The 26,930-nt window shown below is 40.7% G+C and overlaps 2 protein-coding genes across 2 annotated transcripts; both read right to left on the bottom strand.

Annotated features, from left to right (window-relative positions):
• Positions 1 to 611: 611 nt before the first annotated feature.
• Positions 612 to 16,766, bottom strand: LOC134741978 (rabenosyn-5). Its single transcript, XM_063674883.1, has 6 exons — positions 16,241 to 16,766; positions 15,633 to 15,780; positions 14,587 to 14,801; positions 1,809 to 2,003; positions 1,082 to 1,336; positions 612 to 847 (listed from the first exon to the last, which is right to left on the bottom strand). Exons 1-6 carry the CDS (start codon positions 16,661 to 16,663, stop codon positions 773 to 775), a joined length of 1,311 nt encoding a protein of 436 aa, XP_063530953.1. The 5' UTR covers positions 16,664 to 16,766; the 3' UTR covers positions 612 to 772.
• Positions 16,767 to 17,368: 602 nt separating this feature from the next.
• On the bottom strand, positions 17,369 to 26,832 carry LOC134741974 (tetratricopeptide repeat protein 27). Its single transcript, XM_063674880.1, has 12 exons — positions 26,674 to 26,832; positions 26,195 to 26,577; positions 25,122 to 25,380; positions 23,841 to 24,075; positions 23,048 to 23,272; positions 22,255 to 22,426; positions 21,284 to 21,359; positions 20,159 to 20,333; positions 19,282 to 19,468; positions 18,515 to 18,690; positions 17,958 to 18,105; positions 17,369 to 17,636 (listed from the first exon to the last, which is right to left on the bottom strand). Exons 1-12 carry the CDS (start codon positions 26,732 to 26,734, stop codon positions 17,370 to 17,372), a joined length of 2,364 nt encoding a protein of 787 aa, XP_063530950.1. The 5' UTR covers positions 26,735 to 26,832; the 3' UTR covers position 17,369.
• Between the last annotated feature and the right edge of the window lie 98 nt (positions 26,833 to 26,930).

The following is a 26,930-nucleotide window of genomic DNA, read 5'->3' as shown; positions in this document are numbered from 1 at the left end:
TATTTGAATTCTTTGGGAAAACCGTGTTATTGGTACGGCCTGGAAAAAGGTTAAAGTACATTCCGTGTGTCACACGCCAACTTCATTGCAAAGTACATCGACTTAGTGCTCTGCCCCTCAGTTATTGCAAGACACTCTTTAAACTCATCATCATATATTTAAGAGTTAGACTCTTGTCGGTGGAGCGATTTCCATGTATGTCGGTCCTCTGCCTTCTCCTTGACAGCCTGATACAACACGACGTCGAGTTTTTCCTTTACTTAATCTATGAACGTTCTCCTTGGTCTCCCCCTCCGTCTCCTTGCCTCAACTCTCCCTTCAATGATATTTTTAATAAATTCATCGTGTCGTATCAGGTTTCCAAGCATTTTTTCTCTTCTGTTTACTATGGTCTTCAACAAACTCCTCTTCTCTCCTACTATGTATAAAACCTTTTCATTTGTTTTATTTTTAAACTATATGTGATAAAATATAAGAAAAATCCAATACCTATACCTAAAAGACTGATCTTCATTTAACAATTTTTCTTTTCTTATTTTAGATGTAATCATGTTATCTATTTTTAAATATATTAATTAACTTCATTACTCATTATACTTATAATAAAATAATTTTCACTTTCATAATATAAGATTTATTATTCTTAACCTTACCTAAGAAATACGAATTAGGTATAAATATTAACACAGTATAAATTTATGACAATATAAATAATTTCGTAAACAAAACAGGCGTTAATACATACAATAAATAATTGAACTAAGCCTGGTGACTAGGTCCGGTTAGAGAGCATTTGCAGTTGATATTCTTTCTTCAGTTCCTTCAGATTCGCTTCTAACATTGCCACCTGTCAAACAAAGATAAAATATTGTCCTTACTTGTAGTAACTGATAGAAAGACTTCTACAAAGTCACAAATACCTAAAACAGTATACAGTTACTTTTTTGGCAATCAAAATGAAAATCGGGCATTTCTCATCATCATGTATGTTGGCTAGACCCTGCAGTGTTAGCTAGAACTAAAACCCCCTTCTGTTTCCACGGAATATCCTACTAAAAATCTCAATAAAAACCATACTCACCTCTTCAAACCTCAACTCTCTCCTGGCCTCTTTAATATAGCCTCTAATAATATTCATCTGCTCCAAAATGGGGTTATTCTCATCATGATGCTGTACATCAGGCTGGCTAGGTCCGGCCGCCGTGGCTAAGGCTCCCTCTTGCTCCATTCTCTCGCGTTCCTTTTGTATCTGTCGCTCGGCGCGCTCGTACCGCTGTCGGCGGACCTCTTCGATTTGAGCCTCGGTTGGCAGCTTTCGCAGTGATAGAAGTTCCTCCTGAAATTTAGTTTGCTTGGTTAATAAAAAATGTTTGGGGCAGTAATTTTGGTTGGTGTTTAATAAGGCATTTCTCAATTATTATTTTTACAATTGTTACTAGTGTTTTTTATGGATCTCTTGGAGCCACAGATATAGATTTTTATCAAGAATGCTAACAGTTTTTCAGACTTAAACCGAATCATAAATAAGCTGTGTTTAATTTAACTTGATGTAAGTAGTAGCAGCTTGCCGTATAGAGCGTAGCTTAATTCGTTTACAACACAATCAGATCAAAAACGCAAAAGTTCAAAACGGCATCCACTTTTTCCAGTTCTGATGCCGGACTCAAAATATGCTAGATAATTTCTCGGTGTAACTAAAGCTGAATTCGTTTTTAACAGAAATTTACTTAAAATGCAAAAAATTAAGATGGCACCCAGCCTTTCCAAGTCTGATGCTGGATGTCAAATTTAAAATATGCTAAAGTTACCTTGATGTAACTAGTAGCGGCCTGCCGTATAGCAGCATATAATTTAGCTTGTCTGGTGCCCGGTTCAGCCGGGAAGGCAGCGATGTGTTTGCTGAGCGCGTCGACGCCTTCTGCGAGTTTGCCGATGCGCCCGCGCATGGCGTTCACGTCGGACAAGTTGTACGTGCTCTCGCCGTCGAAGAGGCTTTGACACATCTGAAATTAAAGGTTGAATTAACTTTTTGTACTTTTCTTTCTTCAGCATGTATTAGTAAAGACAATGCAACACAAAAGAAATGTACAATAGTATGGTACAGTACTGTGGAGCCGATGGTCCTGGGTTCGAGTCCCGGTACGGGCATTTATTTGTGTGATGAGCACGGATATTTGTTCCTAAGTCATGGGTATTTTCTATGTATTTATATATGATATATATCATTGTCTTAGTACTAGTGATGTGCCGTTACCGTAAATTACGAGAACAAAGAGAATCGTCGGGTAAATTACGCGGTAACGTTCTCCGTACGGGTAATTATCGAGAAAGTTGTCTAAGTTTTAATTTTTTTAAACTTTTTTTTACAGAATTGTTTTTTATTTAGGTAATACAATCTGTACTGAAATTTGCAAAAAAATCTGTCTACAGGAACTAGTTTATTACCAAAATTACCGTAAATTACCGCCGTAAATTACGGGGAATCTTCCCCGCGAATGTTCTCGGGTAATTTTTCTAAGAGAAATTTTAACTTTAATCAATGATATAATTAGATGTTAGAGATGAAATGCACAATAATATTAAATTATTTTAATAAGTTTCATTCGATGTGCGATTTAAGTGTTTTTAATGAAATTAGGTGCTTGCGTAACGAAAAATAAAGTGAGTTCTTTATTATTTCAGCCAGCCTAATTGTATAAAATGCATCTCATAATGAATAAATTTATTCTTTATCACTATGAGTGTTTTAAAATAATACAATAATAATAATAATAAGTATTAATAATAATAATAATTATAAGACACCAGCGAGTCGAGCGACGAGTGCGGGCCGCCGCCGCCGCCGCCGCCACGACCACCTGCGCGACGAGGGCGGCCACCGCTGCCGGCACGCTTGGGGCCTGCGGGACATCCTGCCCCGCCCACGGCTCCCGCTGCCGGTGGTGTAGTGCGTCGCATGCGATGGTCTCAATCCATGAATGAGAACGTCATGCGCGCCTACTATGGGGCTACAGAGGGGGGAACTAATCTATCCGCGTATCGTGTCCGGATGCATCCTCTGTTTCAGGCCCTTGAACCGACCATCGACGTCACTGCGCAACGACTATCGGATCAGGTGCGTGTCATTCAGCGGCTAAAGCGGTTGGATGACTCGACACTTGATCGGCTTCGCCTGGAGGCTCTCTCTGCTCGCGCGGCCTCCACCTCGGCGCGGGACCCGCCCGCCACGTTGCCGGATCCGGTGCCGGCACCCGACCAGGCACCAGGGGCGCCGCGGGTGGATCTCAGTGCCGACGAGGAGGAGTTTGCGCAGAGTGTGAGTAGCACAGCCAATGAGCAACTGAGGAGGACTCTGGAAGAGGCAATTACACAGTATCGCTCCGCACCCGACACTAGGCCACGATTACCACGTTTGCCTATGAATAGACGCAATCTAGCGATAATGGGAGCCCTAAACGCTTTGCTAGAGCCATATTTGCGGACTAGTAAAGATTTAGAAGATACGCACTCGATCATGTACTGCGGTGCCATCGCGGCGTGCCGTGTTGCTCGAGTCAAGTTTCCGGACGCTGAACGTGCACCTAGGACCGCCGGAGGTGTCCCTGCATGGCAAGCGCGGATCGAGCGACGTATCAGCTCGTTTAGGACTCTCATTGCAAAGCTGATCTGCTTTAGGGGGGGCAATAATCGCCCCCGAGTAATGCGCTTTGTGAACCAGGCGTTCGCGGGGACGGATATCAGGCCCCGCGACTACATGGCCAATGTTACAGAGCGCGTCGACTTTCTAAAGCAGAAAGTCTATGCATGGGCAAACCGTATTCGCCGCTACAGAGAGCGTGTGGATCGATTCCAACAGAATCGTCTTTTCCAGAGTGACCAAAGGAAGGTGTACCGAAGGTGGGAGGAAACCAACCTTCGCGCGTCCGACACGCAGACGCCGGATGCTACTGTCATGACTGACTTCTGGCGTAGCATCTGGTCGGTGCCTGTCGGACACACAGAGGGGAGTTGGATGAGTGTTGTTGAGCATGAGTGCGAGTCCATCGAACCTATGGGGGCAGTCACCATCAGCCCCGATGACATAAGTTGTGCCATCCACACGGCCCAGAACTGGAAAAGTCCTGGGCCGGATGGATTGCACAACTTCTGGCTAAAATGGTTCCGATGCTCGCACTCCTGCTTGGCAGCACAATTTCAACAAGCCCTCGAGCTTGGTTCTCTCCCACCTTCCTTAACAACTGGTGTCACCTTCCTGCTCTACAAGTCCGGTAGTACCACGGAAGCGAAGAACTACAGACCCATCACATGCTTGCCTACACTCTACAAGCTCCTTACATCCATTTTGAGAGCAAAAATCAACGCGCATATTGTCGCAAACAATATTTTGGCCTCCGCTCAAAATGGATGTAGGGTTGGGTCCCGTGGTACTAAAGAGCTCCTCCTCATAGACATGACCATATGCCAACAAGTTCGTCGGAACGGGGGGGCCCTCTCGGCCGCCTGGATTGACTATAAGAAGGCCTATGATTCGGTGCCTCACTCATGGCTGAGAAGGGTATTGGAGCTGTATAAACTTGATGCAGCTTTAATATCCTTCCTAAGTGCATGTATGAGGCAGTGGATCACAGTCCTTCGTCAACCAGGAGGTGGAGATGACCGCCCTGGCCTGCAGGACTTTATAAGGATCGAGCGAGGAATATTTCAGGGTGACAGTCTGAGTCCCCTGTGGTTCTGCCTAGCTCTGAATCCCCTCAGCACCCTGCTGAAGGATTCAGGGTTAGGTTGCCGGCTTCGGAGAGAGGGTGAAGTCATTTCTCACCTTCTGTACATGGATGACCTCAAACTATTTGCGCCAAATAACCAAGACTTGATGGTGCTACTGAAAACCACAGAAGTTTTCAGTACCGCCATCAGAATGGAGTTTGGTGTCGATAAGTGTGCGGTTATGCATGTACAGCGGGGGAAGGTTGTAAGTTCAATAAATTTACAACTTTCTGAGACTATGTCTTTCAGATCTATCTCTGAATCAGAAACCTATAAATACCTTGGTATGTCACAGTCGTTAGGTATTGAGGATGAGGGTATTAGACGGACGGTGAAGGAGCGCTTTTTCAGTCGGCTCACAAAAGTCCTTAACAGTCTTTTGTCAGGAGGCAACAAAGTGCGCGCCTTCAACGCCTGGGTAATGCCCCTACTCATATACTCCTTTGGCATACTAAGGTGGACTCAGACCGAGCTGGATGCCCTGGATCGGAGGGTCCGGCTACTGCTCACCACACACCGTATGTTACACCCACGCTCGTCAGTTATGAGATTGTACATCCCACGGAAGTGTGGAGGCCGAGGCTTCCTAAACGCCAAAGATCTCCACAACCGCGAGGTGTGCAATCTCAGGAATTATTTCCTTAACAACGAGTGTGGGATACATTGTGACGTGGTGGCAGTAGACAGGAAACTCACGCCGCTCTCCTTGGCAAACGAGAACTGGCACAAACCTGTGGTACAAAGTACTGCGGACCGCAAGGCGGTATGGAAGGATAAGCAGCTACACGGGCGGTTCTACAAGGCCCTCACGGGACCCGATGTAGACCTGCTCGCGTCGGTGAACTGGTTACGATTCGGGGACCTCTTCGGAGAAACCGAGGGTTTTGCCTGTGCAATTGCGGACGAAGTTATGATGACGAACAACTATCGGAAATATATCCTGAAGGACGGTACGGTCGACATTTGTCGGGCATGCCGCCGTCCCGGAGAGTCACTCAGGCATATCATTTCCGGTTGTTCTCATCTTGCTAACGGCGAGTACTTGCACAGACATAATCTCGTAGCCAGGATTATTCACCAGCAGCTTGCTCTTCTATATGGCCTTGTGGACCGCGAAGTACCGTACTACAAGTATTTGCCTGTGCCAGTTCTCGAGAATGGTCGTGCCACGCTCTATTGGGATCGGTCTATCATCACTGACAGGACTATTGTAGCCAATAAGCCTGACATCGTGCTGATAGATCGAACGCAGCGCCGGGCAGTACTCGTCGACGTCACCATCCCCCATGATGAGAATCTCGTGAAGGCCGAGAAGGACAAGTCCAGCAAGTACCTAGACTTGGCTCACGAGATAACCGCCATGTGGAATGTTGACTCGACGATCATTGTTCCTATAGTCGTGTCAGCGAACGGTCTCATTGCGAAGAGTCTCGACCAACACCTAGAGAGACTCTCGCTGGGTGGTTGGATCAAGGGTCAGATGCAGAAGGCGGTGATCTTGGACACGGCGCGGATAGTCCGCCGGTTCCTCTCTCTGCGGCCCTGACCACCGGCAGCTTGGGCCCTGCCTCGCTGCTGGCGGCACCCTAGGTTAGGTTTTTTATAATGTGTTTATATGTATTTTGTATTGTTTTGTTAGTGTTTTATATTTTACTTTTATATACATATTATAAAAATCCTAACTTAAGAAAAAAGATTAATAAAGAGAAATAATAATAATAATGTATAATTTAAAAAAAAAACATCAATATTTCAATAAGTCATATGTAAGCAAGCATTGATGTTTAAGGTAAAGTTGGATTTGCAATGGCTTACTAAGCCATTAATGGGTTGGCTTAAGTATGTTTTAAGATATTTTATTACTTTGCAACTCTTGTTTATTTTAAGTTAGGCTATTATATTGTAAACAGGTAAGCGCTGATCGGGTTTGTAATGTATCATTTACTGCAGGTTAAAAATAACACGTGGAAACTGCATTTTTTGTACAGTTTGAGTACTAACGGATTAAAATGGTTCCTGATGGCCCTCAAGATCCTGCATTCACAGCGCTCGACTTTTCTACTCGTATGTCCTGATACTCATCTCGATAGCGCAATGAGCATATGGGAGGATCTTTCAGAGGGCTTAGATGGTCCGGCCACGTAATGAAACGAGATGATAGTTTGCCAGTTAAATCCGTCTTAAACATCCCTATAAACACGAGGTCCGCACAGACGGAAGCCATGAAGGTCATGCTAAACCTTCCACCGCTTCACCTACACATACAGCAAGAGGCCACCCCCTCAGCGGCAAGGTTGCAAAACCTCAACGACCTCAACATATGGTCTAACCTGGGAGCTCGGCACACTATATGCCTGGAAAAGGTTTACGATGACTTTCCAATGCTCAGAGCAGGCACGGATCGGATTCATAAACAAATTATACCTTCGACAAAATGTACAAAATACAATTATATGAGGACAATCACGGAGGACTTAATACCCGTGAGCTCAGAATCTTCACTGATAGGTCCAAAACAGACCTGGTCAGGCTCTGGACCTTCTCAGAAGACCTGCACGTTCATTACCACTCCGCTAGGAGCTCATAACTTAGTATTCCAAGCTGAGTGCTTGGGCATCACGGCATCAGCAATGTGGCTGCTACCATCCCTGCATGGAAGGTAGATCCACCATCCACATACTATCCGACAGAAGAGCACTCTTAATGGCCCTAAGCCCTATATTACATTAAAACTCATACATGAATGCCATGAACGACTAATGGAGACCTCTATATGGCATACCTGTATGTCATAATAAGAAGCTCACCCTTCAATGGATCGAGGGACACAGTGGATCCTGGGGTACCGACGGTGCGGGCGAGCTTTCCAGGCAAGGATCAGGTGCGGAGGCGATTGGCCAGGAATCGATTCTCACGATGCCTTTTAACAATGTACGCTCACTGCTGCTGGAACGTACAAACCACGACACCTGGCACCAATGAAAGACTCACGAAGTCGCTCTTCCAGGATCCAGCAGGTCGCCCTTCCTCTTGAGGAGTTGGGGTGGCAGAGGACTAACCCGTGCTACAATACAATATCCTCACAAGTCTCAATACATTCCTGGAAAGACGAAGGCCTCCCGACACATGGTCGTTCAATGTCAAGAGGGAGGACAGGTGAAAGCACTGAAAGCTCAGAACCTTACCCCTATACCCCAGGATAAAGCGCTTTGGCTCCGCCGTACAAGAAAGCCCAGATAGAGCTGGGACTAAGATAAGGAGAAATAAGACTATAGATTATACCAATCAACCACGTGTCAGATAACATTACTACACTTAATAATAATAACGTTAAAAACATTTAAATATTTTAAAATTACAAAACTTGTAAGTAAAATTCAATCTTAATTTAATATACTTCATGGGTAAGTTACCGTAAATTCTCGGTAATTTACGGTAATTTTCACTAATGAGAATTACGGTAAGTGCGTAATTTCACGGCGGCACATCACTAAGTTAGTACCCATAACACAAGCCTCCTTGTGCTTACCGTGGGACTTAAGTCAATCTGTGTAAGAATATGCTAAAAAAATATTAATTGTGCAAGATATTAGTAGTAGTAGTAAAACTCTTTATTGTACAAAAATAAACATAAAACACGAGAAAAACGCATCATTTGTACAAAGGCGAACTTATCCCTTAAGGGATCTCTTCCAGTTAACCTTTGAGCAATTGTAGGCGCAATTCGCAACCGTACACTTTTAAAAATAACTGGGATGACATCATAACATAATTTAAAACGTTTAAAATTTTATGAATTTGTAGCTGTTTTAACTGGTTTGTCTACGACAACAAGTTACCGCGCGGGGCGCGGGCGCGCGGGGGACGGACCCCACCACAAGCCATTAGCTCCAGCGGCCGCCACAGCGCCGCACGCGTCTTACATACATAAACGCGAATTTAACCCTTGTATCAGTTTCGGATATTAAATCCCTATTTCACATACATCAAGATCTTTTACTTGCACCATAATCGCCTGCAAGTTTTTGGCGACCGTGACAGGACTAGTTACCTCAAGACATCTGCGCGTACGCGGCTTAGCAACAGGGAAGCCAGAACGTTCGAGAAGCGAGAACAAAGAAACTACCGAGCGCGACCTTTGGACTGGATGCCACGCCGGCGACGCGGGTCTCCACGGCGAACTACTTCCAGGGGAGTGCCCAATTCTTATCCTTTACCCTTTTACCTACCCTAGTTTTGATTTTTGTGCTTAGTGTACTTTATTCCAAAAAATATAAATACGACTTTTATTAAAATTTTAGGATTCCGTAATCATATTTCTTATCTTGAGTGCATTCTTCGCCTATGTTGCTACGCGCCTATACATAATACAGCAATAAATACAGCATTAAAATCACTATAAAAGTAAAACATTTAAAATTAAAAGCATTTTATTCGTTGGCCTGCTAGAGCTAATCAACCTTAATATAAGTCATAAGGTGCTAATTGCATTGCATCTTGAATTTGCACTGCTTAAAATTATAATTTATCTTAAGTTGTTGTTTACGTAAAATACTTAATAATAAGTGCTTGTGCACCGAACACGCCCTTGTTCACGCTTTCTTTATACAAAGCATTCCTTAAATATTATTTCGCTGAGCTACTTCATAAAAGCAATTAGTTTAAGTAACTTTAAATTAGCAAAATTAAGTGGTTACAAGTAAATAATTGTTTTCTCACATTATTAGTGTTTATTCCTCAAAGGTCCAAACCATTATATACCTTATATACTTGCATCATTGCTCATTTCGTTTCGGGCCGACATTTCCAGGATAAATACATCGGACTGACTGCGCTCGCGTCGGCTGTGCCTACTGCCTACTCTCCGCAGTGCCGACCTACTTCGCGTCAGCTGTTCGAGCGAGACTTGACCTAGTTTCGCGCGGCGTCTCCGCGCACCTGGAACTCCTGCCTGGTTTGATGCACAGTTTTCTTATCTTGTTTATTGATTGCCCTTCGCTAGATCTTGTTTATTTACCGTTTTTTGTGTTGGGTCATTATTTATCCATTTCAACTTTAGTACCTCACATATAAAAAATATTAATATAAATTTACACAATGTCTACACCCACTTCTCCTCACGGCGGCGTAGACATAAATCCGCTAGAAAATGAATTAAAGCTTAAAGATTTAATTAAACAGCGCGGTTCAATTAGAGGTAGATTGACACATTTTGAACAATTTATTGAAGAGTTGAAACGGATACAACCTGACCAGATTTCCGAAGCGCGATTTAATGAATTGAATTTGCGAAGTGTAAAAATGGAAGCTTTATTCTGTGATTTTGAAAAATGTCAAAGTCAAATAGAACTATATTCTCCTGACCCGGATGAACAAATTCGAGAAAGAGAGAAAACTGAAAGACGGTTTTACAGTGGTATTGCCAGTGCTCAAACATTATTAAAATTGCGACCCATAAATAATGAGGATAAACAAAGTTCGCACAGTAGTTGCTCACGTCAGGATAACGTAAACGTAAAATTACCCGTTATCAAATTACCGATATTTGACGGCAATTATTTTTTGTGGTTGGAATTCCACGACACGTTCGAGTCATTAATACATAATAATGACACTATCCCAGACATAAACAAATTCCACTATTTAAGATCGTCCCTACAAGGGAGCGCGGCACTTGTAATCAAGTCTATTGAATTTTCGTCACAAAATTACAAGGTCGCATGGGATTTGTTATGTCAGAGGTACAATAATAAGAAAATTCTTATTAATAATCACTTGAAGGCTCTCTTTAAAATAGAACCTTTAACCAGAGAATCACATAAATCTTTAAGATACTTAATTGACCTTGTGACCAAAAACTTGAGGGCACTGACCACGCTTGGACAGCCGGTTGACAAATGGGATACGCTCATTATATTTATGGTGTCCAGTAAACTGGACTCGACCACCAGTGGTAAGTGGGAGGAGCATAGAAATAATCTCTCCGACTTGCCACTCTTGGACGAATTTATCGAGTTTCTTCGCAATCGAGCGGACATTTTAGAAACAACATTAGCTAATAGACATGAAAAAAGCGTCTCTCATATTCCTAAAGATAGTCAACCAAAAAATGAACATAAGGGCTCATTTACACAAAATGAACATAAAGGCTCATTCACACATAGCAAATTTTCAAAAAGTTTCCTCACGTCTAGTGCTTCTAAACCGGTAGGTTTATCGTGTCCAATGTGTAGTCAAGGTCATAGAATCATAGACTGCGAATCATTCAAATCTTTACCGCTCGAAAACAAGTGGAGCGAAGCCTTAAAGTTAAATCTTTGCACCAACTGTTTACGACGCGGACATGAAACACGTAATTGTAGATTAGGAGGATGTAGGTTATGTCATAAGAAGCATAATACATTATTGCATAAAGAAAATAACGTAACTAAACCCTTGCCTGCGACGACACCCACGGTTGGAACATCAAATGACCTTGAAGTAGTCAACCAACCGCCTAGGGCTTTAACAGTCCGATCAGGTAAGCAGATTATGCTTGGTACCGCTTTAGTTAAGGTATCCAACCCCAATACAAATGTAGCTTATGTAGCACGCGCTGTCCTTGATGCAGGCAGCCAAACTTGCTTTATTACTGAAGACCTAAAAAATAAACTTGGATTAGGGAATCCTGAACCCGATTCTTTAGAAATATCGGGCATTAAAAACATTAAACTCTCAGTATCCGATCAATGCGACGTGACTGTCAGCTCCCTGTCCAATCAGTTCCAAGTGACCCTACACTGCGGAGTCCTTGATGAAATTACAGATCAGTTGCCTAACTTGCCCGTAGACCTTAGTCAACTAAACATACCTAAACATATTCAGCTCGCTGATCCTGAATTCCATAAAGTTTCTGATATTGATATATTGATAGGTGCCGAAATATTTTACGAACTATTATGTTTAGAGAAAATAAGTCTGGGAAAAAATATGCCCCTCCTTGTAAGTACAGAATTCGGCTGGATCGTAGCAGGTCCTTTAAGTCCAGCTAATTTTCCTAATTCTATAACGTCACAAAAACTTCATTGTTTTTTCACAAAAGAAATCAGTGAAAAGTTAACCAGGTTCTGGAACCTTGAAGAACTTCCAGAAGCCAAGGCTCCTTTGTCAGCTGACGAGGAGTATTGTGAAGAGCACTTTAAAGCTCATACTTACCGTTTACCAGATGGCAGGTTTTCAGTTCAGATGCCACTGAAAGAGACCCCTGAAAAGTCATTAGGCGACTCTTACCGAGGTGCTGCCAAGCGATTTTATACCTTAGAGAAAAAATTAAATAAAAATCCTAATTTAAAAAAAACAATATAGTGATTTTATACATGAATACGAGTCTTTAGGTCATCTCACACGAATCGATAGGCCGAAGTTCGGCTATTACCTAGCACATTTCTGCGTTATAAGAGAAAATAGTGAAAGTACCAAATTGAGAGTAGTTTTCGATGGAAGTATGAAAAGCGCCTCTTTAAAGAGCCTAAACGACATACAATATGTAGGCCCTGTGGTGCAAGACGATCTTTTTAATATTTTGATCAGGTTCCGTCAACATAAGTATGTTTTTACGGGAGATATAGAAAAATGTTATCGCCAAATCCTAATTCATGATTCGCAACGAAACTTACAGTTAATATTATGGCGCGAAGATGACACAAAGCCTTTAGAAGTGCTTCAATTAAATACTGTCTCATACGGCACGGCCTCGGCACCGTTCTTAAGCACACGGTGCCTTTTACAGCTCGCATTAGAATGCCCGGATCCTTTAGTATCTGAAGTCATAAAAAGTGATTGCTATATGGATGATGTCTTAACAGGTGCAGACAGTAAAGAAACTTTGTGCCACGTACTCAACGGAGTAGTAGGCACACTTAATTCGGCATGCTTTCCAGTGCATAAATTCCGTAGCAACTGCCCTGAAATATTTAAGGACCCCACCACCGAGACCGCTTTACCTGAAATAAAAGTCTTACAATCAAACATAAATCAAAACAATGAAACTAATAACTTAATTGACATAAAAAGTTATTCAAGTTCATTACACTTAAAAAGAATAATTGCATATGTACACAGATTTATAAGTAATTGTAAAATCAAAGAAAAACATAATCGATCAGTAGGACCCCTTAAAGAAAATGAACTTAGTTCAGCCTTAACTTACCTTATAAAACTAGCCCAGTCAGAGTCATTTAAAGATGAACTTAAACTAATAAAAAATAATAAAAAACTTACCTCATCCCATATGTTACAGCTGTCTCCTTTTCTTGATGACGTCGGCGTGCTGAGAGTAGGTGGTCGGCTTAATAATAGCGAATATAGTTATGATAAAAAGCATCCAGTGTTACTACACGCTAAACATTATTTAACAAAATTGTTGATGCGAGCCGAGCATCTACGCTTACTGCACGCTGGCCCTCAGCTACTCCTGGCAAGCTTCAAAGACCAGTTTTGGCCCCTGGGAGGTAGAACGTTGGCACGAAGCATATATCACTGCTGCGTAATATGCACTCGTCTTAGGGCCAAAGCCATGGAGCCGCTGATGGGCCACCTACCAGCTAGTCGAATTACTCCTAGCTACCCCTTTGCTATAACGGGAACAGATTTCTGTGGTCCATTTCCAATTTCAAGCAAAATAGGACGCGGAAATCGAATTAGCAAATGGTACATTTGTATATTTATTTGTTTTTGGACTAAGGCAGTCCACTTAGAAACCGTTAGTGACCTTAGTGCTAAAGCATTCATTGCCTGCCTTCGCAGATTCATTTCGCGTAGAGGAAGACCGAGTAAAATTTATTGCGATAACGGTACTAATTTTGTTGGTGCAAACAATGAACTGAGACGAGCATTACAAGCAGGCATGAGGTCCATATATAATTACACAGCCGAAGAGCGCATTCAGTTCATATTTAATCCCCCTTATTCCCCCACATTCGGCGGGCTATGGGAGGCCAATGTTAAATGCTTAAAATATCATTTAAAAAGATCAATAGGTAACTCTAGCTTAACGTTTCTGGAGTTAAGTACCCTTTGCACGGAAGTTGAAGCAGTTCTTAACTCCCGACCCCTTACCCCTCTTACATGTAACCCCAGCGACCTTTCTCCCCTCTCACCAGGGCACTTCCTCATCGGGCGTCCCCTGACTTCGCTGGCGTCCCCTCCTGCTGCATCCGGAAAGGGCATAAAGACGCGCTATCAGCTGCTCGAGTCGCTGCGTGACAGTTTTGCCAAGAGGTGGAAAAATGAGTACCTCTCCGAGCTACAAAAACGAACAAAATGGAGACATCCCTACAGAGATCTTAAGGAAGGCGCTATGGTAGTGTTTAAAGAGGATAACCTACCTCCCATGAGATGGAAACTTGCACGTGTCCATCGACTATACTATGGCAAGGACGGAATCGCCAGGGTAGGCGATTTTAGAACGATCAGAGGGATCGAACGACGGGCACTGAATAAGGTGTGCCCCCTCCCTGATGACAATGATGAGATGTTGGAAGAAGCTTCAGCGCCAGCCAATGCTACCGACACCTCAGCTTCCTCCAACGGCCCCCCAGCATGTCTACGACAACAAGTTACCGCGCGGGGCGCGGGCGCGCGGGGGACGGACCCCACCACAAGCCATTAGCTCCAGCGGCCGCCACAGCGCCGCACGCGTCTTACATACATAAACGCGAATTTAACCCTTGTATCAGTTTCGGATATTAAATCCCTATTTCACATACATCAAGATCTTTTACTTGCACCATAATCGCCTGCAGGTTAGATTACACTAACCTTTTACACTGTCACCCAACCTACCTTTTCATACATAGCAACAGCCGGCTTTGCCTGATCCATCAACCCTCTCATCTGCTCATACGCCTGTACGAGTGCTGTCTTAGCATTACGACTCTCTTGTACTTGTTTCCGGAGCTCTATGAGATTGTAGCAGTGTTCGCAGAGACGGAGACCTGTCTTCTCTGTCACCTCGTGGTCTGAGGGCACCAGGGGCACTGATGGGTCTATTATTGATCCTGGAATAAAGAGTACTTAGAGGTGAAAACATAGTTCATTAGTTGGGCCATAAATCATTTTTTTATCGTGGTTATATTTTTCACAACTACTGATGATTATTATTCAGTTTCTGTAGGATAACTATTAATTGATGTATTTTCCTTTTCTTTTATCGCTAAATAGAATTAAAAAAATGTTTATGGTGGTATGGTATGTGCATTGATATGTTTACCTTGCTACTAAGTGATTATTATTTTTTAAGTCATAATAATATTTTAACATAATTTTGTAGCAAAAATAAAAACTAACAAAACTGTAAAAGAAATTAGCCCAGGGTTAATTGAAATCTGTGATCTATTTAATATTAAAGTAAATCACTGGTTACTGCAGAAGCAATAATAAAAAACCGGCCAAGTGCGAGTCGGACTCGCGCACCGAGGGTTCCGTACTTTTTAGTATTTGTTGTTATAGCGGCAACAGAAATCATCATGTGTGAAAATTTCAACTGTCTAGCTATCACGGTTCGTGAGATACAGCCTGGTGACAGACAGACGGTCAGATGGACAGCAGTCTTAGTAATAGGGTCCCGTTTATACCCTTTGGGTACGAAACCCTAAAAAATGTATATGAATGTGGAATATTCACATAAAATCATAGTCGGACCACGCAAAATAGGCGTAATATATGACGTCGAGTTGCGGAAACCAAGCCCGCGAAAACCTATCATAGTCGGACCATAATGTGTTTAACCAAGTGATGTGTCCAGTATAAAGCTGTTAGAGATATGTATGGATTTTTACTGCCAAGTTAGTGCAAAGCTAGCAGGGTCTGAGATTAACAATAATACTTACTAGCTACATTAATATCTAGGAATGTGGAACAGTCATGACACAGAATGGAGCCGCAGAGCCGGCAGTGGTGCTTGCGTCGTGTCAGGTTGAAGGCCTTAGCACAGTTTGGGCACAGCTTTACCGATGAACCATCTAACCATGGGACTACCTGTTATTAAAATTGTATTATAAGCACTAGGTATAGGACATGCAAGGTCATTTTTATTTACTGGTTCTCATACTGGTATAAGGTAAATTGAAAACTACAAGAAATTTACTTAAATTTATGGATATTTCCGTAAAGTTTAGTGAATAAGATATTTTTCAAGAATGTTGTTACAAAAAGTAATTAAGTATGTTCACATATAACTGAGTCTGGTTAAAAGGCAAAATAACAACTTCAACAGTTATATGCAAGTTTTGCTAAAATTTATTTCGTAATCAAATTTAATAAGTACTAACTTTTAAATGAGTATTAAACTTATTAATAATATGTTTTACCATACCTTCCATACAACTTGTTATTCTATTTTAAGATTTTAAGTAAGGAAACTGATGTATGGAGTAAGCACTCTAAGCTCACTTTTTAAATCTAAAAGTTGAATTCTGATTTATGCAATTAAACTGACCTCTTGTTCATGTTGTCTCCTCTGGTTGGGTTCAGTGGGCATGTTGCCCACCAATTTGTCTAGCCTAATCAACAACTTGTTTGTCTCAGTCGCGTATCTCTCCAACCTTGCAGACCTAACACCTTTGAAGTAGTCAGTCGAGCTCCGAGACACCCCCACTGTCTGCTCCTCATTCGATTCATAATAGTCCTGGTAATTAAACTTTAACGCACGATCAAACGTCTCCTGAATGTCAGCATCGTCATTATTAAGTATTATCTTCTTCGCTTTCCCAAAAATCTCCTTTAGAGACCTCAAAACATCCTGTTCTTCTTGGTGCAAACTCTCAAAGTGATTCGTGAGTTGTGAAGCGGTTTTCAAGTCAGCCTTGCAAATTGGACAAAGGAAACCCTCGAGGATCTCCTCGTCGTTTGCCGTCGCCATCGTTACGCACTGATTCCTACATGCACATGATAAATAATCAGTGCAGTTAATTACTAGCGCAAAAACAAAAAAGAAATCCTCCCATTCTAAATTACTGCTGATTAGTAAGCGTTTGTTTATTGCAAAGACATTTGTGGTGTACTAATATCTTAAACATATATTTTCTAAGTAAATATGCTCGCAGGAAACGTCTTTTTATTTTCCTCTATAAATTAATAGAACGAAAGTAAATATTTAAATATGTTTATATTGTTTTTTATGATTTTAAATTTAACTAATTAGGTAGCGTGTAATAAGGAATAATAAAATGCAATATCAAAACGCTTTAAATGTCAGTGAAATTATTTGAGGCAATGTTAAAAACGCTCTATTTATTCCACTCAATTTGGCTGAATAAGTTTGTCTTAGCCCAAACTTGGAGGTGATGTTTAAAAAAAACATATGTACGGTAGGCAACAAAGATTTTTTCCAATTTTTTTAATACGACTATTCCATAGACTTAGTATATACAAGTTCACATTTTACGATACTTTGGGTGCACTGTACAGGCCTACCGCGAACGCCGAAGTTCGCAAATTACGGATATTCTCTTTTACTCCAAATTAAGTAAGTTACAGAGAAAGATGCCCGCTATTTGCGAACTTGGGTGTTCGCGGTAGGCCCTCAGAATATAAATGGAGGTTTTGGAGGGAAAATGAAACTTAATTTACATAATAGATTTCATATATTCTGTTACAGTATTAAATAATCCCTTCAGCTGTTCAAGAGCGTCTGCCGTCTCGGGCCAGTCTTGCTTCTCGGCCGCCCGTACAACGGCCTGAGCCGTTAACCGCGCAGAAGACAGCTGCTGGTCGGCCTGCGCTTTTTCCTTATCTTCAACTTCTTGTCTAGCTTGAAGACTGTATTCTAGAAGATTTTGCGCGAGGTCGATGACCTTTTTGCATGTTTCTGGACTGTTGGTCCAGCTCCCACTCTGCAATAAAAAAAATTTAATAAATTAAAACAGTTTGAATCAGTAATTGTGTCTATTGTTTGTTTAGAAATACTTTTAATTTGAACTGCATTAATGCCTAACAAATATTCAACATAGCTCCATGGATTATGCTACGTATACATAGTTATTTTTGTACAAAAATAAAAATACCTGTATGTACATGTTATAGTGGAATCTACATACTTAAGTTTTATCTTATTTTTTTCTCTACTGGACATAAAGAAAAGTAGATGTTTTTATAACAGATGTGTGGATTATGTTTCATCACTCATCACATGTAATAAAATATACAAAACTGACCTGCGTGTATCCTCTATAGGCCTTCAGCAACCTTTGTGCCTGCAGCAGTCGTGTGGGGCTCAGATCTGCGTACAGCTGCCAGATTTCTGGTTTGTTCTGATGTATTGATGTTATACGTCCAAATAGCTCTAGTATCCGTTTTCTCAACCTGGAATTAGTAATTTATACAATACAAGCATTCTCACATAATTTTATGTACTTAAAAGTATTATTTTTTTATTCTTATTCAGCTAAACTTTGCAAGGTGAATCTGATAGCCATTTCATACTGAACAAATATACTAGGCATCAGCCCCAAACATATGCGGACATTTAGTTATTTTTTACCTTTCGAGGTTGGTTTCATAGAAAAAGTATGATCAACATATTCAGCTCGTAAAGTATGGGGTAGTAAAACACCCTGTATATTATAATTTTCCAATTGCACAGTATAATATATTTTGGGCATTTTCTATGAAAAGGGACCTTATTGTCGATGGCGCACAATGCCGCGCGACGCGTGCGGCGTAAGCGCCATCGACAATAAGGTCCCTTTTTATAGAAAATACCACATTTTACCTAGCACTACTATTTCCATCGGCATCATCTTTATCCTGTACAACCGCCCGCACAAGTAGCGCCAACACCTCGGTGTCTTCGAACTTGTGTTGCAGGTCCAGCATACGGTGGGCGCCGCGGATCGCGTCCTCGAAGTGGCCCGTGTCCATGGATACTATTATCACGTTCTCCCACAGCTGGAATAAAAACATATTATATATTAGTTGCAAAATATTAACAGGGGACTACTTATATTGACCGGGATATGGACCGTGATTACCTTTGTGAGCTCCCGATATTTCGACGCAGTTACATGCATCTTGTTCACGAGTGACTGAAGATAGCGGGTGGGTGTCAAAGTTGTTGTGTTGTGTGTGTGTGTTGTTTAAGTGTAGTATGCTTGGACAGACCAACGAGTGTGAATGCGACCGATGGTAACGTTGAAAGCGAACGCAGCCGACGCGCAAGAATGAAGGTAGACAGAGCGCTGTCTACACAACTTTGACAGTTTTGACACCCACCCTGTATCTTCAGTCACCCGTGAACATGATGTATGTAACTGCGTCGAAATATCGGGAGCTCAAAAACAATACAAAAGGTAATCACGGTCCATATCCCGGTCAATATAAGTAGTGAAACATTCAAAACTCTTATAGATAGTTGATTCTCAGAAAAGGTTAGTATTTTTTAAAGGTTATGTACCTATATTATAACGACCTCCTAGCCTAGTCGGTAGGGAAGAGGACATATCGGAAGGAAGTTTGAGGGTTAATGGTTATGGACGGTACCTTCCAGTTATCATAGTTGAACCGTAGCGCCTCCATCAGCGCCCTGTGCGCCCGGCCCTTGTCCCCCTGCTTCACGTACACTTTGGCGAGATTGTTCCACGCCTCGAAGGTGTCGGGCTGCAGCTGCGTGTAGCGGCGGTACGCGCGCGCTGACACCTCCCACGCGTCCATCTCTAGGGCTGCGAACCTGAAGTAACAGGTACAAGGTATCAGCGCTGGATATATGTACACAACATATCTAGCACAGGCTGAGACTGGTACCCATTGCCTATAACGGTATGAAATTTAAAAATTTAAATTTAAATGAATGTACCTACCTCCTATGTTTAAGATCTACTTCTTCGTATTGTTATTACTTAATTAAGGTTTAAGGAATGTAAGATTTCTAGTTATGGCAATAAACTTCTTTTATCTTATCTTATCTTATCTTACAACAAATTGGTACATAGGAAACTTAAAGGGATAAGTTCGCCTTTGTACTATTTCTGTGCCATATTTTTTTTCTGTGTTTTGTACAATAAAGAGTTTATACATACATGCAATGAAACCTGGTTAATTGACACCTGGATAAACGGGAAACCTGTATAATTGCAACCAACACTGCACTCATAGCTCCCAATTGTCCGTCTCTAGAGCTGCGAACTTGAAGTAAAAAGTACAAAAAATTGGTACAATGAACCCTGGTTAATTGACACCTGGATAAATTGTATAATGGCGTTATTCATACACGCGTTCCTGGCCTGAATTAGCTATCAATCGTTAGTCTTTATCTGTCATTTTGACTATGTATATGTAAGACAGGGATAAAACATAATCTGACCAAATCAGGCCCGTAAAGTTTTATGAATAAGGGGGTATATTATTATGCCACCCTTACCCGAGCCTTAGCCACACGCTCTCCTGTATGCTGTTGATCTCCACCGACTTCTCAAAATGCGGGATGCACTCCTCGTACTGTTTGTGGCTGAAGAGGAAGTTCCCCCAATGCCGCTGCGCGCGGCTGCTTCTGTGGCCGGAAAACTCCCACGCCTTCTCGAACCATGACACGTCATCTGGCGATAATCACAATAATTTGATAATCAATAATATCACTCCTGGGCTCATGCCTCAAAGGTACTTCACATTTCAAGTGCAAATTGAGAGAGAGAGTGTATATGTATACAAAACCAGTGTCAGCTAGCTAGATGCACAACCTTCCTCAATGCGGATAGGAGATTGACTGAATTTATTACAGACATATGCTTACGCAGCTGGTTCCTTAAAATGTTTTGCTTCACCGAAAACCAACTGGTCAATTTAATAAAAATGTACCTTTCGTACACAAGTTCCGAGAAGCTGATTGGCCGAACATCGAACAGCGTGATGTAGATTAGCAAAATTTCGTCTTAATTTGAAATAGGAAAAAGAACAACTTTAAAATGCAAGACTTGATTCCAGGTAAAAATATATTAGTATCCATCAAAGATTGATATAACTCTGTAATAGATGGATACAGTCTAAGGAAAAAACGTGCCTCGAAAGTCACGAAAATTTGATTCTCGAATAGAAGCCGCCACTACCTTTGGCCTACTCTCGTATAGAGGGCGTTGACGATTTCGTTTGTTATTTAACAATTTTAACGCATATCAGTGAAAAAAATAATTAATGCAAATTAAAAAAAAAAACATTTATCCATATTTAAATACATTTTATCGTATTTTTATAAATCTTCATTGTTAGTTTTAAAGTGTGTCGATAGATGACAGTGAATTTACTGTGGGTACAAAATTTACTATGACAGTACCGCCCTATCCTATTATATCCTCTTTGGTATCCATATAGGAAACTTTCAATGTCTTTACAGATTAAAGGATAGAATTTATATTCTGTTTTTTTATTCCGTAGACTAAAATGACATTTCATGTGGTACTAAGAAATGTCATCTCATACATATGAAACGTCATTTTAGTCTACGGAATAAAAAAACAGACCTTAGAGAATGTATTTATGTTCTAATTCTAACCTGTAGCATCACCCAACAAGCAATACAGTTTGACGGTCGGCTGAATATCGATCTGTTGCTGAATCACCTCCGCTGCCTGCAAGTTGCAACACAGTAATGTACTCTTTAAATTACACTCCAGGTGTTATAATATAAATACAGAATAAGTAATAGTTAATAAGCAGTGAACCTTCTCAAGTTGAGAAGGTTCACCTAGCCTCAGACCTAAATAGTTATATTCTGTTTTTTTATTCCGTAGACTAAAATGACATTTCATGTGGTACTAAGAAATGTCATTGAAACGTCATTTTAGTCTATGGAATAAAAAAACAGACATTAGAAGGCGTAAATGTGTTTGTCTGTGATGTTCATAACAATTATTCGTTTTTAGGTTTTCCCAACCACACCTCCCAGACTACCGAATATTCTCCTCACGTGTGAAAGTAAAAAACCGACATTGGCAAATTCGCCCCGTGCAAAATTGCGGGGAGTAAAAGCCAGATAGGATAAAAAAAAAAAAAAAAAAGAAGGCGTAAATGGCAACACGCAACAATTAGTTTTTGATGGCTGCCTTCCCTGCGAATCCGAGAAATATCGAACGAGCAACGTAAGTAAGTATAAATAAAATATTAGGTATCTAGAATCTGATTGAATAAATTTCTTCATTAAATTTCGTGATTATTGACCGAGCGAGCGCAAAGCGGTATCAGTTAGGGCAAAAATGATTTGTTTGTTTGTCCGAATGTTCACTTCTTCAGATCGTTTTTTTTTTACCGATTAACATGAAAATTTGTAAACAGGTTCGATAGTTACATGTTTTTTGTCCATTAAATTTATGTAATTTTTTCAAAATGGCGGAGCCACGGGGTTTCGCAAGGTCTACAGCTCACATAGTTTTGCCGTTCTCGAGAACGTTCTCCGTTTCCTATGGGAAATATATTCGAGCGAGAACATTTCCCATACAAAAAAGAGAACGTTCTCGAGAATGTTACCTTATGCCGCAACTGCAGCATGGTATAGCACACTATAACATCCTCCCACAGTTGTAGTCGCTGGTATTCCTCCAAAGCTGCCTTCACGAGCCCCAAGCTGAGATATAAGTCGGCTAGCTGCTGCCGCCACGCCCATGCCGGGCCCAAGCCGGAGGCCCATAGGTACGATAGCCTGAAAACAGATTACGCGGAATTCTTTTTAAAGAATAAGCGCCAAAGGTTGACAATCCTTGCGTTACGCCTAATGACCCTTCAAGAAAATGGCTCTTAAGGTAAAAGCTTAATACAATTTAGTCACAGTTTTATTAAGAAAGCTAGTTTTACTCGAAACAAGACGATTTACCTTGTTGTTGATTTTTAGGGTTCCGTACCCAAAGGGTAAAAACGGGAATTGTTTCTGTCTTATAAAACATGCATTTGAAAAAAAAACTTTCATTGAAGTGGGTTCAATAATAATAACAAAATACATTCTAGTCGAATAAAAGCTAAAAAAAAAAACACTTTTTCATAATTTTGAAAATTTTCACTGCAAAAGTTCCTTACTTGTTTTTTTTTGTTATTTTTTCGCAACTGTATTAAAAACGTCGTTCGATACACGTGCGGAAATGTCATTACTTCACGAGTACCGAGATATCTTGGCACGAGCCGAGGCGATACTTTCCGCGCTAGCATCGAAATGTACTATTACATTTTCACTCATCGCACCGGATACGTAGTATTTCCGCCATTTCCGGACCTAATTTGAAGTAAGTCATGTCAACATTTTACTGCAAGTTTGAGAAAAATACATTACCTAGTAGTGGGCGCCACTTCCTTCTTCTCATTAACAATGGTCTCGCACTGTAGCATGGCCCGCTCCACGCTCCGCTTGTGGCCCGCCTCGAGCTTGCAGCGGACTAACAGAGCCGCCACTCTCGTGGCCCACGGACCGCTCTTTTGTGATAGTACGGCTTCTATGTAGGGTGACAGCTCTTCGTGCATTAGCTCGTCTTTGGGTTGCGATTTTTGGAGATATTGTCTGGAAAGAGAAATTGATTTTTAAGACATGGTATGTATGTATGTCTTTATAGGTATTTCATAACAATCAGTCAGATTTATATAACATACATATATTCTCATTTCTTTTATAAATTTTATTTTCTTTTCCATTTTTAAGAATATGATGTTTTCTGAAATAGCTACGTATTTGTACGATTTGATGTACATATTTATTTTTAAACAAAATTTCTATAAAGAAAAGTACCTACTGCATGAATTGCCTAATTGCATGAATTCTATAGTAATTTAAATTGTATTTTTTTCTTATTTACTCGTAATGCATGTTAATTATAAGATGTTTTGTTTTGAAAAGATGTGCCCCGCCGAGTTTGTTACCGGTCCCATATTGGGATACCCTCCTACAATCCCCCGTGGATTTGAATCTTCTCAGGGCAGAGGTGTAGGGTTAGAGCCGGTGTAGCTTTATTTGACGTTCATAAGCACATTTTAATATGCCTACTTGAATAATAAATTATCTTTATCTCTTATTGTACATAGAAAAACAAATACGAAAAACACAGTTACAACTCAATAAAAATAAAACTTACACAGTGAGCAGGCACAGCATCTGCTCTAAGCTTGGTAACTCCGCCTGCCTGATCTCCTCCAGGTATTGGATCTTGTTCAGTCTCACATCATCTTGTAACTCGACATCAGGAGGTAGCTCTGCTTCGCCGTGGCTTTCCTCGGCTGATGGTCTCTGCACATTTGAGTTTAGGGCGCTGGTCAATGCTAGCTGGGGCAGAGTGGTCTGCTGCCACTTTGTTCTCTTACCGAGTACCCCTGTAAAAAAGTAGTTTATTTTTAATTCATTAAAAAATAACTATTAAATTAAAAAAATTATAACCCCCTATAGTCTGCATCAGTCTGCTTTAGCTAAGGAGATACTTCTGCGGAAATGGCGCTGGATAGGACATGTTTTACGAAGGCCAAACAACCACCTAGCCAAGCAAGGGCTGACTTGGGAAATTCCCGGAAAAAAGAGGCAAGGTCGCCCACGGACCACCTGCAGGCGCAAAGTGGAAAAGAAGGCTGCACCAGTTGGCCTCGGCTGGGCGGAGCTGGAGGAGGCCGCGCTGGACCGCGAAAAATGGAAATCCCTTCTAAGAGCCCTATGCCCCTGATGAGGGATAACAGGATATCATCATCATCATTATAGTCTGCATCTTCTCAAATGATTTTTACACCTAAGACGGTAATCTGTTAAACAAAAGCTATTGTTTATTTTATGCGTGCGGTCGGCCCGGCCATTGTGTGCCATTGTGTCTGACAATGGCACGCGCTGTAGCACGCGCTCAGACTCAATGGCACACAATGGCCGACCGCTCGAAAAAAAGAAACAACATGGCTGTTGGGTCTTAGACGTAAAAATTATTTGAGAAGATTCAAACTATATGCCATATGCCAAAAATGCCTTACATCATTTTGGAAAGGAGCTGATACTCCTCAAACTGGAGATGGATTTCTATCAAACATAGCAAAGAACAACCGCAAGAAAAATAGCTTTCACGTAAAAAAAACTTACATTGAAATCGGTCCAACCGTTAGAGAGCTACAATGCCACAGACAGACAGACAGACATTGCCGTCAAACATATAACAACCCTCTTTTTGCGTTGGGGGTTCAAAAAAGGTACTTAACAGCAACACGGTAATTCCACAACAGGCATAACTAGCCTAGGATTTCATTGCATGTTTTATTTATTATTGATGAAAATTTAAGAAATTTAACTTGCTATCAGTATCCTCAAAGGTTAATTAAAATTAAAATCCAAACAGTTGGAATGAATGGACAGATACTTTAAGAGAGTAAATCTATGTAATAACTACCAGTTAGCTCCAATTTCAGTCCAGCCAGCTCTCTAGCCTTAACCAAATGCTCCTCAACCTTCTGCACCCTCCCATACACAAGGTACGCCTGAGCGATCTCCGCCTGCAGCAACACAGCCAGCCTCTTGTTGTCCAGCGTATTGGCCTCATTGGACAGCTTGGCCATCAGTAACTCCAGCTCATTGTAAATGGTGGCACTATTATCTTCCAGGGCTTTCTGGTGGATGACTACGCTTCGGAAATACCACCATAGATGAACCTGAAAATTGTGTGCAATAATTATGTTAGCAAAAAAATGACAATTATGATTTAGCCCGCTTCCCCACATGGCGACGCGGTATCGATGCAGTAAGCAGTATTTCTTTCTGATTGGTGCAGATTCGGGACCACGCCCCGCGCCCGCGAATCTGCACCAATGGGAAAGAAATACTGTTACTGCACCGATACCGCGCCGCCAAGTGGGGAAGCGGGCTTTGATGAAATACAGTAGGTAAATTGTAATATTTAATATTTAGTGTTATTTATATTTATATCAAAAGGGTCTGTATGCTTAGTGATACCTACTTAAAATGTGAAAGATGAATACTAAGCGTGGGAAAATTTGTATAGATACTAAATTACTAATCAAAATCATAATAAACAGTTAAATTTATTCTTTTAAAAGAATTTGAGACTGGCCATGTTTACATCTTTCAACAAACCAAAATGTCTTTAATTATGATAAGTAGTGTAAGTGCAATTTAGAATGTTTTATGGTGTAAAGGTTGTTTAGTGTGTGCAAAACAGACAGTTATTGAAACTCTAACATGTATCTTCAAATTGTCTTTTTTGTTGGTAAATTTTTTCTCAAACTAACAAATTTTATTTCACTTATTAAATTGAAAGATTAATTGTTGACAACCTTGTAATAAAGAAAGATTAAGTGCATGACAAAGCAAATTCAAGAGGTGATGTCATAAAATTCATATTGGATTTTCATTATTACTATAATAATAAATATATTTGATAGATATTTATTATAAGCCGAAAACTGTAAGAAATATAATTAGTTGCTTCAATTGAATTTAACTTACCAAATTCTGTTGAACGGCATAGAGAGCATTAAATATTTGCAGTGAAAAATATAATAATTCTGGATGGGCTATGTTCACATACACTGGCTCAGAATCCCGCTGCAATTTAACTGCTGCGTCTATATTTGTAGGCCACTCCAGGCCGAAATACTCTTCCAAATTCAGTTTCTCAGGGTGAGTATTCCAATTTAGTTCACAGAAAGTTAAGAATGAACTAATAGCAGTATAAAGTATAATGTCTAATGAAGAGCCATTGTCGAGGTATTGAGTGAGAACAGCTTTGAGTTGTTCAGTGTCTAATCCTGTTGCCAGTAGCTTCTTACATATGTCAAGATTATTTATTTGCCATTTACCTGACCATAACTTACTGATGTGCTCATGGTCTGAAATATAAACAAAGTCGTTGAAATTCTTCCATGGAAATAATTATAATAATGAAATAATAGATTAATCCTAAATAATAAAAAAGTAAACATTACCTGAGTTGTGAAGTTTTTCGTCAAAGTTGCACAAATACAAAACGTTAGTCTGAGTTAACATTTTCTCTAACTGTTCGGTTACTTAAACCTCTATAAAATGTTATAATTCATAAAAATGTAAGTTATAACATATATTTAAAACATTTGCAACATGTATTCAGATGAATATAATATAACCTAAAAATTCTACTGTTTGACACTGACATTGACAATTTTCTTTCGTTCAGGAATGGTTCAGGAACACAGGTGTTTAAAAA

Source organism: Cydia strobilella, chromosome 6, assembly GCF_947568885.1.
Source record: "Cydia strobilella chromosome 6, ilCydStro3.1, whole genome shotgun sequence".
NCBI lineage: Eukaryota > Metazoa > Arthropoda > Insecta > Lepidoptera > Tortricidae > Cydia > Cydia strobilella.
This window is presented reverse-complemented; position numbering and strand designations above follow the sequence as displayed.